This window comes from Pleurodeles waltl, chromosome 12 (assembly GCF_031143425.1).
Source record: "Pleurodeles waltl isolate 20211129_DDA chromosome 12, aPleWal1.hap1.20221129, whole genome shotgun sequence".
Taxonomy (NCBI): domain Eukaryota; kingdom Metazoa; phylum Chordata; class Amphibia; order Caudata; family Salamandridae; genus Pleurodeles; species Pleurodeles waltl.
Genome location: NC_090451.1, coordinates 689825851 through 689841144, shown reverse-complemented (window position 1 = coordinate 689841144; position 15294 = coordinate 689825851). Strand labels below are relative to the sequence as shown.

General features: G+C 48.0%; 1 protein-coding gene across 1 annotated transcript; it reads right to left on the bottom strand.

The window, feature by feature from the left end:
* Positions 1 to 1500: 1500 nt before the first annotated feature.
* Positions 1501 to 13387, bottom strand: CLDN7 (claudin 7). The gene is made up of 4 exons (XM_069215523.1): positions 12990 to 13387; positions 5153 to 5317; positions 4061 to 4145; positions 1501 to 2651 (listed from the first exon to the last, which is right to left on the bottom strand). The coding sequence occupies exons 1-4, from the start codon at positions 13210 to 13212 to the stop codon at positions 2486 to 2488; spliced, it is 639 nt and encodes a 212-aa protein (XP_069071624.1). The 5' UTR covers positions 13213 to 13387; the 3' UTR covers positions 1501 to 2485.
* Between the last annotated feature and the right edge of the window lie 1907 nt (positions 13388 to 15294).

The following is a 15294-nucleotide window of genomic DNA, read 5'->3' as shown; positions in this document are numbered from 1 at the left end:
TTCAACAGCTCGTGATAGGTTACACATAGGTAAAGTATGGCCGTTAGAATATTAAACACAAACCACATCTCAAGCATCTTACTGGGACTAGATACATGAAAAGTTTTGTAGTCCTTCCGCTGTGATGCATTGGGACTAGGAAGAGAACGGAAGCCTAAGGGACAGTGTTATCTTGTGGAGCAGAGTTTGGAAGCTGGTTGGAATGTCCAGAATCCTTCAGGCAGGGGTGTAGCTTAGTCAATAAGCTTTTTTTTTTCTGGGGGGGGGGGAGGAGAAGGCTTCAGATTAGGACAATCATGTTGGCATGTTAAAATACATTATACAACAAGCAGGACGCATGAGATGGGCTTAAGAAGCAGGGCAAAAGGTTAAATTTTGACGAGGCCTACTGCTCAGTGTATCTGAGCAGGGCTCCATTGCAGTTCTCAAACTGACTGTCCCAGACTAGCACAACCAGGTGTATCCGGTTGGGGCTATTGGCTTTTAAGCACAATTTTTATTTGATCCTTAAAAAAATCATCTCTTTTCTCCCTATGTTGGATGTGTTTGTCATTTTAAAGATAAACATTTTCTATTTTTATAAATTGGTGTGGGATATTTATTGTGTGTGGTCTTATTTACTGTAATGGTGTACATAAATGCTTTACATAACCGTCTCCTAGCATGGAGAAGTGAGATATACGATGGTACTTGGAACATGCACTGAAATAGCAGCATAGCAAGGAAGCCAATGATATCAGAGTGCACTCTTACCTGCTGGGGAAGAACAGAGCAAGAAATAGAGAAGCAGAGAGACATCTCCCAGTACACAGGTTCGTGCCACATAGGCAAGAGGAATGTACTGGGAAAAGTTTTCCATTTCCAATGCTTGTGCCACAGAAGGGACAGATGACTGACATGTGACACTGCTCCTTTATCTACTTGAAATGTTTTTTTAAATGTTTAGAGTGGACAACCACCGAGTCAGCATATACCGAGCATCTGTTCGCCTGCCTAGTATCCATCTGTTCAACACACCACCAAAGTGTCCTTCAGCTTTAAGCACGGATACCTGTAGATGTGGATGCTTTTAATGTGCTCTGGTTTGTGTAGATGAATGCACAAGTGCTCTGATGATTTTTGCGCTGAAAGGCCTTTGGGCTGTGCGCACCCCGGCCAGTCCTCTGTCCGTGTCCTACACAAGCCAAACCAACTGGCAATGCTAGTATTTTTTGATTTTTAGGTACAACAACTGAATATTTGAGGGTTACCAGAACCAACAGCCTGCAGTTTGACGTTTCGATTCATCAGCATTTCCCAGCATATAAGCCTTTGTACAAGACCGGGTTGCATTGTACTTACATTTGTGTGGCACACTTGTGTCGAAAAATGCTGCTAAACCAACTGTAAGGATTAGCAATGTTAAACTGGCAAAGCAAACAGCGCATGACAACATAGGAATGCACAACTCACTAAAAGATGGCCTCCAGAAAGTAAACAAATAAAGCCAGAAACAAGAAGTATTCCAAAAAGTTTTATTATTTATGTACAAAAATGCGAAAAAATGTCCCAATGATACAGCACAAAAATAAAAACTAAACTCATGACTTAAATATCCATTTTTACACAACTATTCGGTTATCTAAAACATCACTCCCAAGACATAACAGCCCTTCTAAGATGGAAGAAGCCAGGCTCCCATTGGCCAGTTTACTCTACACATGGTCTACAGTGGGCAGGAATGAGGTTGCTATCAAGTCACAATGCAACGCCTACAGAAGGGCACCACCAGCTAAATGAACATGTGAACAGAAGTCTACCAGGTCTTATCTGCAGGGGCACGTGGAAGGTAGCTACCAGCTCAAGCACTTTTGATTCACATTGATCAGGACACCGTGGCATCCCTGGTGTGACCCCCGGGTACCCATTGCTCCTACCTCATCCAGGACATCGTGTTAATTCAAACATAGCAACACCAAACAGGCGTCATAAAATACTCACAAATTGTGGTTTAATCCCACCCCCAGCTTTAATAAAATCAGCTTTCGAATAACCCTACAGTCTGCATGTGTGAGTTGACACCTCCCCCACCCAAATTAGTGACAAAGGTGTGCAACCGGGACTTAAGCCAGTGTTCTTTCCCTAAACCGGACCTGCTTCTGCATTCCTGCACGGTAGAAAGGAGTAGGCGGCCTGGGGCGCTCTTTGCTTATCTGCGACTCAGGTGCTTGAAGGACTGTAGACCATTTTTAAAAAGTGAGGACAAGGTTAATGAGCACTAAAGAAGGGGGCACCCAGGAACCAAGGCACTTTGGGAAGTCTAGGCGATTAATTGTGTGCCACAGGAGACTAGCACCCCATTATCAGTTTACATTGAATGACTAACTGCCTGCCGCGTACAAAGACGACTTAATTCAGTTTGTGCCAACTGATCAGTTCTGCAGAGTTCACGAAGAGCTGGCATTTTTGTCACTGGTAGTGTTTGATGAGTGTTGCCGGACGTGTCTTATACGTACTCCCTGCCGCCAGCACTGGAGGCGGCCTTCGATTTGGGGTAGCTGCGGCCCTTGGACCCAGACTTCCTTGGGCAAGAGCAAGCGAGCAGAGCACCGCCGAGGACCACCAGCAACGACCCTGCCCAGCCAATGAAGATCGCAGATCCAAACTCATACCTGCAAAGAGGAAGCATCACGAGTTAAAGTAGCCAGACAAACAGCAAGAGTATGAAGTGGTGAGAGAACTCCAGCCACAGAAACATCCAGGTTCAAAGGCCAACAAATTAATATGCAAATAGTGCCACTCCATCACAAGAAAAATAGCAAACAAGTACGAATACAAAATATTCTTTTGGAAACCATGGATGTCAGCTATGGTGGCACTAACTACCCACTTCATGCCCTATGGCACGACTAGCACTGTCCATGGTATCCCCGATTTCAACAGGAAATGAAAACTTTAAGATTCTTGATAGCTTCCCCTTTACTTAGCCTCTGCAGCCTGTAGGGGGTGAATGAGGAGCTAATGGATTAGTTATGCGAGATTAGTGGGTCAACTGGTGGTCACCGATTCTTAAATGCCAGAGGTACAAGGTACATGGTGAGGGATTTTAATACCTCTCATATCCTTCTACTCTATGCAGAGGTCCCCAGTCTTTTCTGTAAGAAGTGCTATGTATGTTCAATGAAAGGCACCTAGAGCTACCAGTATTTAGTGCTTACTGGTGTGGAAATGCACACTTCTTCCCAAATATTTCAATTTTGGTACTCATGTCAACAGGTAAAAGCTTCTAACTTAGTAGGCTGGTCTGCAGAAAGACAAGCTACTTCTAGGTAGCTTGAGAGCCACTAGTTGCTCACAGGCTACACATTGGGGCCGCCTGGTGTACAGCAAGCTGAAAGGGATAGGATTCAGTAATCGACTCTGGGACTACTGGAAAGGGTAAGCGCTTTCAGGAAAAGTTGTACCATATTAACAAAAAAAACACACAAAAAAAAAAAAAAAAAAAAAAAAAAAAAAAAAAAAAAAAAAAAAAAAAACACAATCTCTTTTGCATTTAGAAACGCATGTTCACCTAAATGTTCTGCTTTCTAAAGAGACAAAATGGGGGGGGGGGGGGGGACATTACTTGAGTAACCAGCTTGTGCTCTAGGAAAATAAGAAATGTGTGTACTGAAAGGTTGTTGTGTGGTGCCATTACGCTACATAGTGGGACTCAGGGCTGCACGTGATTTAAAAGACATCTGAGGATCAAGCAGATACATGTGGAATGCAAGTGTTAAGGTGGGGAATTTACATGGACACGTTACTCACACTGAGCAGATGCAGCTCCCATTGCATGAATGAGGGATGGACAGGGCAGTGTGGAATGTGCTAAGAGATTGTGAGGGACCCCCAGAAGTTACATGTAAGAACCCTCCATAGGTTCCCCATGGGTCTGTCCCCCATGGTTGTCAGAACACATGGGGGTTTACCTAAACTCATCTCACGAGATCAGAACCTCAGAATAGCCTTCAGCACAAGACGGGATAAAAATTTGCACCACTGCCGCAGCTTGAGATATTTCTAGAACGGCTGCACTTACTTTGTGTTGACTGGTGTGAACGGGTTGTAGAAGTCCTGCACAATCTTGTTGCCGTACCATGAACACGCAACCAGAGCAGCCAGACCTAGGAAGGGAATGAAAAACAAACCAGGTTATGGACCGATGAACTATGACATGAATTACCATTTGGAAAACAGGGATTTCGTTTTGGCGGGGGGCGGATGGTGGGGAGGGAGAAACTACGTTTAGGACAGGTTGCAAGTTACCCAAGTTCCACGCATGGGCAAAAACCCATTGTTTTTTTATTTTTGCAGGCTGGGATTGGACGTCTTAAAAATTAAACCAACACTAAAAGTACACAGATTCAAAAAAAAAAAAAAACCTGGAGTGGATAAGTAACTTGCCCATGGAATTAAGAACCAGGAGAGTTCTGGTCTTGGGAAAGTTGCTTTAGTTAGGGACTTTGTATCAAACTATGTTCCCCAGCCACAAACAGGCATGTAACCACGTCTGCCTCAGGCCACCCTTCAGCCAGACCAGGGCCCTGTACATTGGGACAGAAAAGTCCTCTCATACTACAGGCTGTGGGTCACAAAGTATTTACTGCTGCATAAGGTCGCATCGCCTAAGAGGAACAGCCTTTCCCACGAAACGCATATTACAATTCATGTTTCACTTTGCAATTACTGTTAGACAAGTCTTTACTATGCAAGTCTGCACAAAGTATATGTGTATTGGTTAGTAGTTTACGTATTTTCAGGGGTAAATACAAAGTGTCCCACCCTCCCCCCAGAATATATATATATAAAATATTAGCAAACCTGTAATTGACAAATTTCCTTAAACATTGTTAATATTTAGAATTAATGTATAATTTTGTTTAACTAGTAGGTGGCAGTATTAGAAGACTGGATTTTTCTCTATCAGTAAGCGTGGCACAAGTAAGCATGGTAATGGATTGGGTGGTGCAGGAACTCTTGGTAATGGCATACAACAGTCACAGTGACCAAGGTACAAGGTGCCCAAATATTTGCTGCTACTAGAGAAGCAAGTTATGTAAGTCACCGCTAGTGTAGTGAGTGCCGGCTTACCCCCTCCTGCTTCCTCCATTAAGATGGACGCAAGACTCACCTCCCAGCAGGAAGACTATGCCACCGGTCATGGCGATGCGTGCCTTCTTCACCTTGTCGTCCCCGCCACACTTTGTGCATTTCATGCCAACGGTGGAGATGGCAATGCCCAAAGCAGCCACCACAATGGAAACCACCATCAGCCCCCGGGTGGCCTGTAGAGAACCTGCAGAGAAACAAAAAAAAGACAGTCAGCCCCCCAAATACAGGTGGCAACTCCAAGCAAGGCGGGCAAGCCCTGGCCGGTCAGAAGTAAATACAGAATCTGGGTCACGAGGACACTGGAAGCCAAGAAAAACTATGTGAACTAGAAGACCCCATAGAAATGCATGCAATATGTTGGCCATACCCAAAACAAAGTAAACACTGCACATCCCTCCAGGAGATTGCCAAACACTGAATACTTCAAGGTTGGAAGCCGGAAAGGAACGCTTGTTCAGAACAGACCTGGTTTAAAATTTGGGGGAAAATCTTCAGACCCAAAACAAATTGCAGGGAGCTCTAGCAACATACAGCCAATTCGCGGTACCCAGCAGACACCACAGATGGTTGTTAAAAAGGCACAGTAAATCCGATGCCAGTTCAGACTGCACCAAAATCTAAACCCCGAAGTACACATCCTTCCTGAACAAGAGCACTTGCCATCGGGAGGCTGTGACGGCCAGGTGGGCCCATGAAAACAATGAAAGGAAGGGTGGGTTTTAGGAATTAGTAAGAGGTCTAAGGCATGTGTTTGCAACGCAGAGGACGCAAAAAGCAGACACTACCTCCCCTCTGCAAAATCTAGAGTGCAAGTGGAGACTCACAGGCCAAACTTCACCACAAGTTCTATGAAGTGCTTGCAATCTAGCGCTTGTTTTAAAACAAGCTCGTGTGCAACGCTGCTGGTTTGATTTTTGGGGTTGGTAAGCGGGAAATTGATGACTGTGGGCAAGCAGACTCCCGTGGAGCGCTTAGAGCTCGTCTTTTCCAGTGCTAGATACTGGAACTCAGTTCTTAATACCACCATGGATTTATGAGAGCTCGCCACATGGTGGTGCTGTGTGTCTGTTATTAGGGTTCATGAGGAGTTGAACTAGTTCATTTACAAAAAATAAAACGACAACTATCACTTCGAGGCCCTTCCTACAGTTGGTTACTTGGAACAGTCCAAAATGTCAGTGTTTTCACTATTCGGTAATGCTGACACTAGCGTTCGGCAGCAGAGACCTGGAGACGGAAGCAGCGGGACCCACTGGTCTTCTGAAAGCGGTGACTGACAGGTCAGTGCTCAGGGCCACTGACCTCAGGATAAGAAGGCAGGATTGGGCCGTGAATGCCGGCAAACAGGTGCAACACTGTAGTATCCCCAGAAAGCGGCCTATACATTAGCATCATTTGTGGACCTTGCTGAACCAGTGAGGGTACCCACCTAGGACGCAGAAGAACCCCTCACATCACCACGTGGGATTGTCGCAGTTCCATATGCATCGGGGGGCGGGGGAAGGAGCAGTGATCGCTTTCCCCTACCCGAAAGCATACCTGGAAGGGTATGGAAATCAGGGCCCCTGGGTAGGTACGACCACAAAATCTGGGACCGGGAGGTATGTATCCTTTACTTTGCAGTTTGGTGTGCAAAGCCTTTACTCCACATGTGCCTTAAACGACCCCCCCCTCTTTTTTGAATGAGTTAACGGGTTAATAGAGTAAAAAAAAAAAAAAAAAAAAAAAAAAAAAAAAAAAAAAAGGGTGGGGGAGAGTATTTCATGGTTTTGGGGTGGCCAGGGGTAAAAGTAGGCAAATTGTGATTTTCGAGTTAAGGTGTGGGTACAGGTAAAGTGGCAGAGGGTTTGTTATGATTCAGTGGTACGCAGAGAAACGCATTTATATATACCCCCCCCCCCCCCCCACAAAGCCCATAATACAAAGGAGGTTTAGGTGCGAAAAAAAGGGTACCTCGAAAATATATAATACTTTATTAATATACATAGAAAAAAATTGAGCAAAAAAAATTAGGATTAAAGATGTATGTATTAAAGGCCGTTATATAATCCATAGAGTAAGTATGCGGAGAAAACGTTTGCGGGCTAGTGTCTGGAATTGGAGATGGACATATCCCTTGGCGGCGATAACAGTGTCCGCCGGCTATGTGATTGGCTGACGCCTTCACCCACCCTTTATTCCCACACCTGGTATCTCCCCATCCTAAATGTCCCATCTTTAGGAGATGACACGTGTTAAGGACCTTGCGAATGACAGCCACTAGTGCGCACGTATTTACAGCAAACACTGAGGTTGTTAATTTTTTGCCATAGTTTAGTTCCATCATTTGTGTACCTAATAACGTGCATTGTGAGCCAGGACTTCTTCCGGGTTACTTCTCATAAGGCACCAGAAGGGAGCATCCTCCCTGGGCACTGCTTACAGCGCATATCCGGGCCTGGGGCCTCCTGGGACCGGGCTGGTGAGGCAACGAAACCGTAATTCAGTGAACTTAACCCTCCGCGTTAATGCACCTGCTGCGGAGGGGAGTAGGTTTTGGGTCGACTTCGGCCCACACCCACGGAGCTGTGAAATATTTCAGAAAAAAACAACTTATAGTTTCGTGCCAGGACCTACACAAAGTGGACTGTGGTGTCGCCTTTCAGAAGCAAACAGCGGCTGCCACAGAACATGGCGTCGACGGCCTGTCACCATCCCCCGGGGCGAGCACACCTGGTGACGTCACCGCCGAGGGGGGCGGGGGAATTTAAACCCACCAATGACCCGCAGCCTCTGAGCAGGTGAGGCCCTGAACCGGCTGCCGCCGGAATCCCCGTCCCTCCCTCCTGGGCCGGAGGGGCAGAGCCCTGAACAAAGGCCCGAAGTATCCCTGAAACCAAGGAGGCCTGGCCGGCCTGCTGCACCGCCAGGACTACCCAGGGGCACAGCCGCCATGCCAAGGAAGATTGAAGGCGAGCCTATTAAAGTACGCCCCGGTTTCAGCAGGGGAGTGAATTTAATTTTACCCAGGGCCATAGAATTTAACCAAATTTAAGACAGAAGTAGGAATCTAAAGTCTTTGATCCTAGCCACATCATGGCAGAATGAAGAAAACAAAAATTGACAAAAAAGGAATTATGGTTTTCTAGCTCTTCTGTTTAAGCCAATTTAAAAATAAACTACGCCTTTATTATATACACAACATAAAAACAAAATAAATTCAGCTAGCCAAATTTAGCTCATCGCGTACAGGGACTACTCCAGAGCAGTAGAGGAAACCCCATCACAGTAATCTCTGGACATCTGACAAACTGCTGAACACTAGAAAGATAAGAATTTACAGTGCCCGCTACTCCACCAACCATGGACATATGCAAATTTGACTCTAAATAAGGAACTGGAATGATGAGTCACAAGAAATTAGGCTGTAGTAGAGAAATACCAAAAGAAACCATGTTCCTTGCATTAAAAAAAAAAAAACGAGGTTTACAGGTGTGAGAATTTCACTAATTCAAAGAGAGACACTGATTTATGTACATGATTCTAGAGTTTGTTCACTTCGGTCTTCCTGCAGTCACCAATGGCTGCAATAAGGAAACAAAGCGAGAAGGCCCATTAGGAAATGTACCCATAATACCACCAAGGGCATCCGGCCAATCCAGAGATTGAGAGAGCCATCAGCTGAAGTTAGGCATCCAAGGTTGATAGGTAACAGAACGATGGAGCTATGTAATCCGTTAAATGTCTTGTGGGCTGGTGCTTTCGGCTACACTTGGCTCCCCAAGACCACCTACTCACAAACTTGTCATCATGAAAGTCCACCCACCTTCAACCATCGCTAATCATAGGAGCACCCTTAAACGGAGAACATCCAACATCAGTATGTGCCCACCTCGGGTGCTGCAAGGTCCATTCCACATCAAGTATTACTGTACGGGCTTCACAGCCCTTTCCTCTGGAAAGGAATTTCTAAATGTTCTACCCGGACCACTTACACAATTTTCAACGCAAGCACCATTCCCATAAATGATGTAGGTGGGTCTACCTGCCCTAAAGGTAGCTAGGGAAGCTGTAAGATCAAGATGCACCAATTCCTGCATGATGCTTCATCGCTGATGGTACCCCCGAGGTAGCCATTGGAGTGGCTTGCCCCCTTGCTTGGGGAAAACTGTGACCACTACCTTCAGTCGGTAGTGAGACTAATGTTGCTCCATACAAATGAACATGCCAAAAAGGGGTGGAACGCTACGTGAATGCTGAGGTCCCACAAATATGGGTACTTAGAATCGAGACGGTGTACCTGCATCCTAGATCTAGAGCCCAAGTTGACTTAACTGCAATATGGGCTCTAATCTGTTCCCCTACACAATGCACTTAGAGTAGGGACACGACCTGGCCCTCAGCTATGATCAACTCCAAAAATTGGATACAGTGCCACAAGGGCCAGTCAAGTTGGAAAGAAATAGCCAAACCACATTTGAACAATTGTTTCTATGGAGCTGAGCAAAGTTAGGTGCAACTGTATGCCATAAGAATATAATGGGTTCCATTTTGATGTTGCTGCCATCTCTGTGCCGGTGTTTCCAGTCCCGTGACTGAATGAACTGGTCCCAACCCCAGGATTTACCAAGGGCGTGGCATCCAGTATGAGCCACCCTTCAGACAGCTCGTCGGGTTTTCCCACGGGCAAAGACCCATAATCGGTGCACATGGGCACTTGAACACGTCGGTGTAATCTCTTCAGCGCAGAAGCGAGTTGTGCAACTTGGCTTTTTGCATCAACTGTTGCTCAAAATTAACCCATTGCGGTGTGTCCAGGCCACACCTAACCAGGGTTAAATGCTACCCACGAAACAAGGGCTAAGCTAATCAAAATGCACACATTCACTGTTTGCCGTTGCAGTTTTGGAGCTCATGTCCTGACTCTCAAGCGCGTTGCCCGTGTCACATCACTGAAGGGCTGCCAGGCATCCCCAGAACCCACAACAAAGGATCCCTGCTACCGTTAGCTACACTGCAGCGATAACCCGCAAGCTACTCCGTGACCCACTAGCGAGGATAACGTTATTTGTATCTCGTTGCCAATTGTGTGGCAACAATGGTGCCAAAGCCGCCACGATTAGATAAGCGCTATCTCTCGGGAGGGCAAACAGCGCATGCGCCCCACCCTGGGCCTTCCGTACACAACAGGGCTCGCGCCAGCCAAGGTGCTTACTACGCAGGTACAAGGGCGCGTGCCATAGCAGATGAACCCCCCACATGTGCCAGACAGTGTCCCCCCCCCCCCCCCCCTCCAACACTGTGCACACAAGATGGCTGCCCTGGCTTTGCACCAACCACACCCAACAGGCACTGGGCCTGAAGAGGAACAGCCTACATCAGTGACTATGAACATTCAGGGCACAGATCTAACTCAGGGACGTCAGGTTGTAAACCACCAAACAATTGGGGGAAGAAAAGAAAAAGAAAAAAATCAATGTGTTGGCATGTGCTTTCACTGGCCACTCACTCCACACGCACCCCACCCGACACACAGCAGCGTGATTCGTGCTTAAGTACAGGTCCATTATATGCATTAACACATAAGAGATTAGGGCCCCGAGTTAACTTGATTGAAATTGCCAGTATGTTACATGAATCTACGTAGATTTCCTTCATTTCCCCCACAAGGAGAATATTTATCCATGTACTGAGGCCCCCCCACTGCCTGCCCAACCACAGATGGCCCCGCCCTCTTGCAATGTGAAGTAAACCCCTGGCTGTGGATATTCGAAGTAGACCAAGTTTCCTGAAAAAGACAGATAATCAAGGTGTCAATGAACTGCCCCCAGCCAGGATCGATTATCTCACTACGGATGCGGGTGAACTATGAATATCCTGGCTCTATGACCAGCTCAGAAAGTGAAACTATTCCACCGTGCCAGGTGCATGACCCTGCGCCATTTTGTGGGCGACTGTGACGAACCCCGAGCAGGCCAGGCTGTTGTACAAGGCACACCCGCAGGACTGTCAGTCACAGAGGTAGAGAGGACGGCCATTTAAAAGATAATAGGTGGGGGGGGGGGGGGCATTTAATAATGACCGATTTGGCCCTGCAGCGTGCAAGAGGGAGGGCGGAAATGGAGGGCGCTCTGACCCAAGAAAACACCCCAGGCGAACAAAACAAAACAAAAAACTGGTGCCCACCTCAAACGCCATGGGTCGCTTCATCTCATAGAAAGGGTGGAGTGACTGGAGGTGGGGGTAGGGTTCCATTAAGGGTCTTGGAGGGAGTGATATAATGGACGAGGAAAGGCTGGACCCAGCATCACACACCCCTGGCATTTTCATGGCAGAGTGCAACCATGGGCCCATTGTAGACGTGCCCCCACGGATCTGCTTTAGACATCTGTCACGGTAGAGTTAAATTCCCACCCCGCACAGGATAATCAAAAACATGGTAGAGTTCACACTGGCAAGTGTGCAGATAACAGTCACAAGAATCTTAAACATGCAGTCATGACTGGGCACGCCCGGGAGACCGAACGAGCACGAGAGTTCGAGAGGCCGCAGGGTGGGCCACCAGACCCCTAGGGAGGGCAGCATCTCAAGTGTGACGGTACGTTAACCCCGAGTACAAGCTCCCTACGGTTTCCTCGTCGCCATGTCATACGCCCAGGACTGGCCAGCATCAAAAGTAGGACATTACCGTCCCACATGCACATGTTCTTTTGCTTAAACATGGCACCCGCAGAAACTATCCTGAAACAGCACAAACTTTGCGAAATTCGATGTGCCACCCCTCTTAAACCAGCACACAACACTTCACTCCTGCCCTAAATGCAGATATTGGCAGATCGGCGTTAAGCGTTCTCACTTCACACAATCTCCCCAGGACCACACAGTGTGGGTAGGGCCGGATTAAATACAGTTTGCGACTCGGGCCTATTGTCCACGTCTTCGGCTCTTCAACACAACTTTGGCTTCTGCACTGACCCCGACGTGTAAGTGTTTGGTGGACATGCGTGAAGTCTTGTATATATCGGGGACAGAGCGCGCTTCAAGCGCACAGAAGTGTTTTTTAAAGCGGCCTAGAGAGCGAAAAAAAAAATCCCCCCAGGACACCCCACCCTCCTTCACGTGGGAGGAGGCAGGACTGGGGGTCAAATCTTGTAGTTAAGAGTTAACTAAGAGGCGGAGCCAACCGAGAAGGTCTGTGGAAATAAGTCACCAAACAGGTTCCTCTCTCAGCCACCTGTAAAGGACAGGAAATGCGATCCAGCCAATCCCCCGGGGCCAGGGTGGGGGTGAAACTACGGAGCTCGACGCTGAACCCCCACAAGCGAAGTCCAGGTTCATGGAAGGCGCCCAGTTCCGTACCTCGCCACAAAGGGTGGCCATCAAGTGAACCAACATAGAAAGCCAATACACCCCCACCCTCCTTTCAAAACCCATCGTCTGCACCCAGCCATCGACAAATATTCAACACTGGCTCGCCCCGGCAGCCCTTCGACTCCCCTCTTCTAAAGGGGATGGCATCGGCTGGCAAGCCATTCTAAAGGCCTCAATTTACCAAAAGAGGCCAAACTCCCCTCAAATAAGCTACATTTTGTTAAACAAGCTCCGCCCCCCAGCAGGCTGAGCCTCAACCACACTTCAAGAAACAGGTGAAGATTTCTCCACCATCACAGTGAAACTCTTAACACTCAAGCGACGAGTTCACGACCTCCTAAAGATGAAGGTACGCACAGCCCGGCAAGGCAGCGTTACATAAAAGTGTATGCTCGGGCCGCTTGGACACCCCCTCAGCACACTCAGGCCCCTGCTGTTCCACCCCTTCCCCACCCCGGGGTTATGCCACTGCCCGTCAGCCCACCTGTGCCCAGTTCAGCACTCACCGGGCAGTGCCAGGATGCTGTCGTAGACCTTGCACTGCATCTGGCCCGTGCTCTGGATGGCGCAGCTCATCCACAGGCCCTGGTACATGGCGATGGCCGTGATGATGCTGTCCCCGGCGTAGCTGCTCATCTGCCACTGCGGCAGGATGGTGGCCACGATCAGCCCGATCCAGCCCAGCAGGGCCAGCACGAAGCCCAGCATCTGCAGCCCCGAGTTCGCCATGGTTCGTCCGCCCCCGGGCCTCCGCTTCTGCTGCCGCCGCCGGTGCCCTCCTCTCCCGCTCCGGCCTCTCTTCCCCCGCCCGGATTTGCCGCCCTCCTCCGCTTTGAGCCTCTCTTCGAGCTGCGGCGCCTCCCTTTCTCTCGTGGGTCTAGGTTCACCTGACGCAGGTGTGGCGGGAGGGGGTCTTTATACGCTGGGGGCGGGGCCTGCGCAGGATCACGCCCCCAGATTCTCAGGGAAGAGTTTCATGACGTCGCCGACTGAAGGGCCAGGGAGTGTGAGAGGTGAGTAAACAGAAACCCGCAGGAGGGGTGAAACTGAGAGCACCCGGAGGAAACTCGGGAGAGCAGGACTGAGCTCATCCCATGCAGGTGCACTGATCTCAGCCCATGCAGGAGCAGTGAGCTCACCCCATAGAGGTGCACTAAGAATTCAGGAACCCCACAAACACAGAGAACAGCACAAGGAGGTACACTGAGTTCACTCTATTGGGGTACACTGAGCTCACCCCATGCAGGTACACTGAGCTAACCATGTAGAGCTTCACTGAGCTCAAACCATGCAGGTACAGTGAGCTCACCCTGTGCAGGTAAACTAACATCTCCATATGAATACGATGAACTCACCCCACATACATACACTGAGTGCATGGAAACTTTTGACTATGTGAGCTCATTCCATAGAGGTACCCCGAAAATACAGAGAGCGATAAACAATGTAGAAAACCATAAAGAAACACTGACATCACCTCTTAATGGTGCACTGAGCTCATTACGTATTACCAGTCACGTTCAGCTGAAAGATGGATAGAAATGCAGGCTTCAAGCCCTGGTTCAAGTTTAGTTGAGGTTAGGGCTGGCCTATGTGGAGAATGGGGTCATGGAGAGCAGCTCCACAGACACATCTGGGTTGTAGGCGGGCCTTCGGTGAGATGCTGGCTATATGATCTCAGTGCAGCCGTGGATGGGTGCCTGGCAACATCGCCCAGATGTTTCGGCTCCTTTGCTACAATGCAGTTTGTCACTTGACATCCTGTACCCTGACCTTTGCTGATTTTGTTCCTTCGGTGTTTTGTCCTTACAGACTATTTGCGCGTCCTCCTTGTGGCATGCCCTGGTTACCTTCTAAATCCTTCCTCTGCTCGCTGCACACTTCTTGTTTCACCAGATTTACCCAGTACCAGTAACTTCAGGTCTCCAGCCTGCCATCCTGGTAGCCTCTCCATTGGCATGTTACGTCTTGCAGTACCTATCTTGCCTACCTGCTTGTTCCACAAGTCAGTTGCCTTCCTCCATCTCCACAGTCCTGGAGCCTCTCCTCAGCTATTCAACTCTTGTGCTGATTCTGGGTAGGATTGGGGATCCCTCATTGTCTTTCCTCTCAGAGAGAGAGGTAAGTCTTATCACACCATGGGTTTCCATACACTGCAGAGTGCATGTTTTGCATTGCATAAATCTCACAGTGCACTTGTGCTTGTTTATTCATGATATCCAAGCATTGGTTCTGAGATACTTTTGGTTGCCATGAGTACCCGTCATAACCAGTTTCTCAGGTGTCATTTCTCTTCCTCCATGTTTCTCAGGTTCCTAAACTACATATTATTATTGGGTACCTGGGTAAGAACAGATGGAGTATCAGATTGTCTGCAAATTTCCTCTTGGGGATTACATATTACTCTGAATCCTCACAATACAGGGGGCTTCCCCTAGAGCAATATATTGAACCAGTAGAATCTAAAGAGAAAGGTAATGCTTGCCCCATAAAGCCCCATGAGCTAACTCCCTGCATATACCTAGAAACTAGGGGTGGGTGGTACGTGCAGAATCGCACGCCACAGAATTCTGCAGAGTTTCATAAAAACTGCAAAATTCGGCAGAGTTCCACCTAGAGTTGGAAAAAAAATGCACGTCACACTGTGATTTTGCGACAATAAGGCGTTCTCTGTCGAGAAAAACCCACTGCAAAAGGCACCATGCGGTGTGCAAGAGTGCACAGCCATTCAAGTTGATTTTGCTGCTACTTGAGTAGAAAATCTATTCAACATGAACCCATCTGAACATAACTATTCCCGCAACTGCTTGC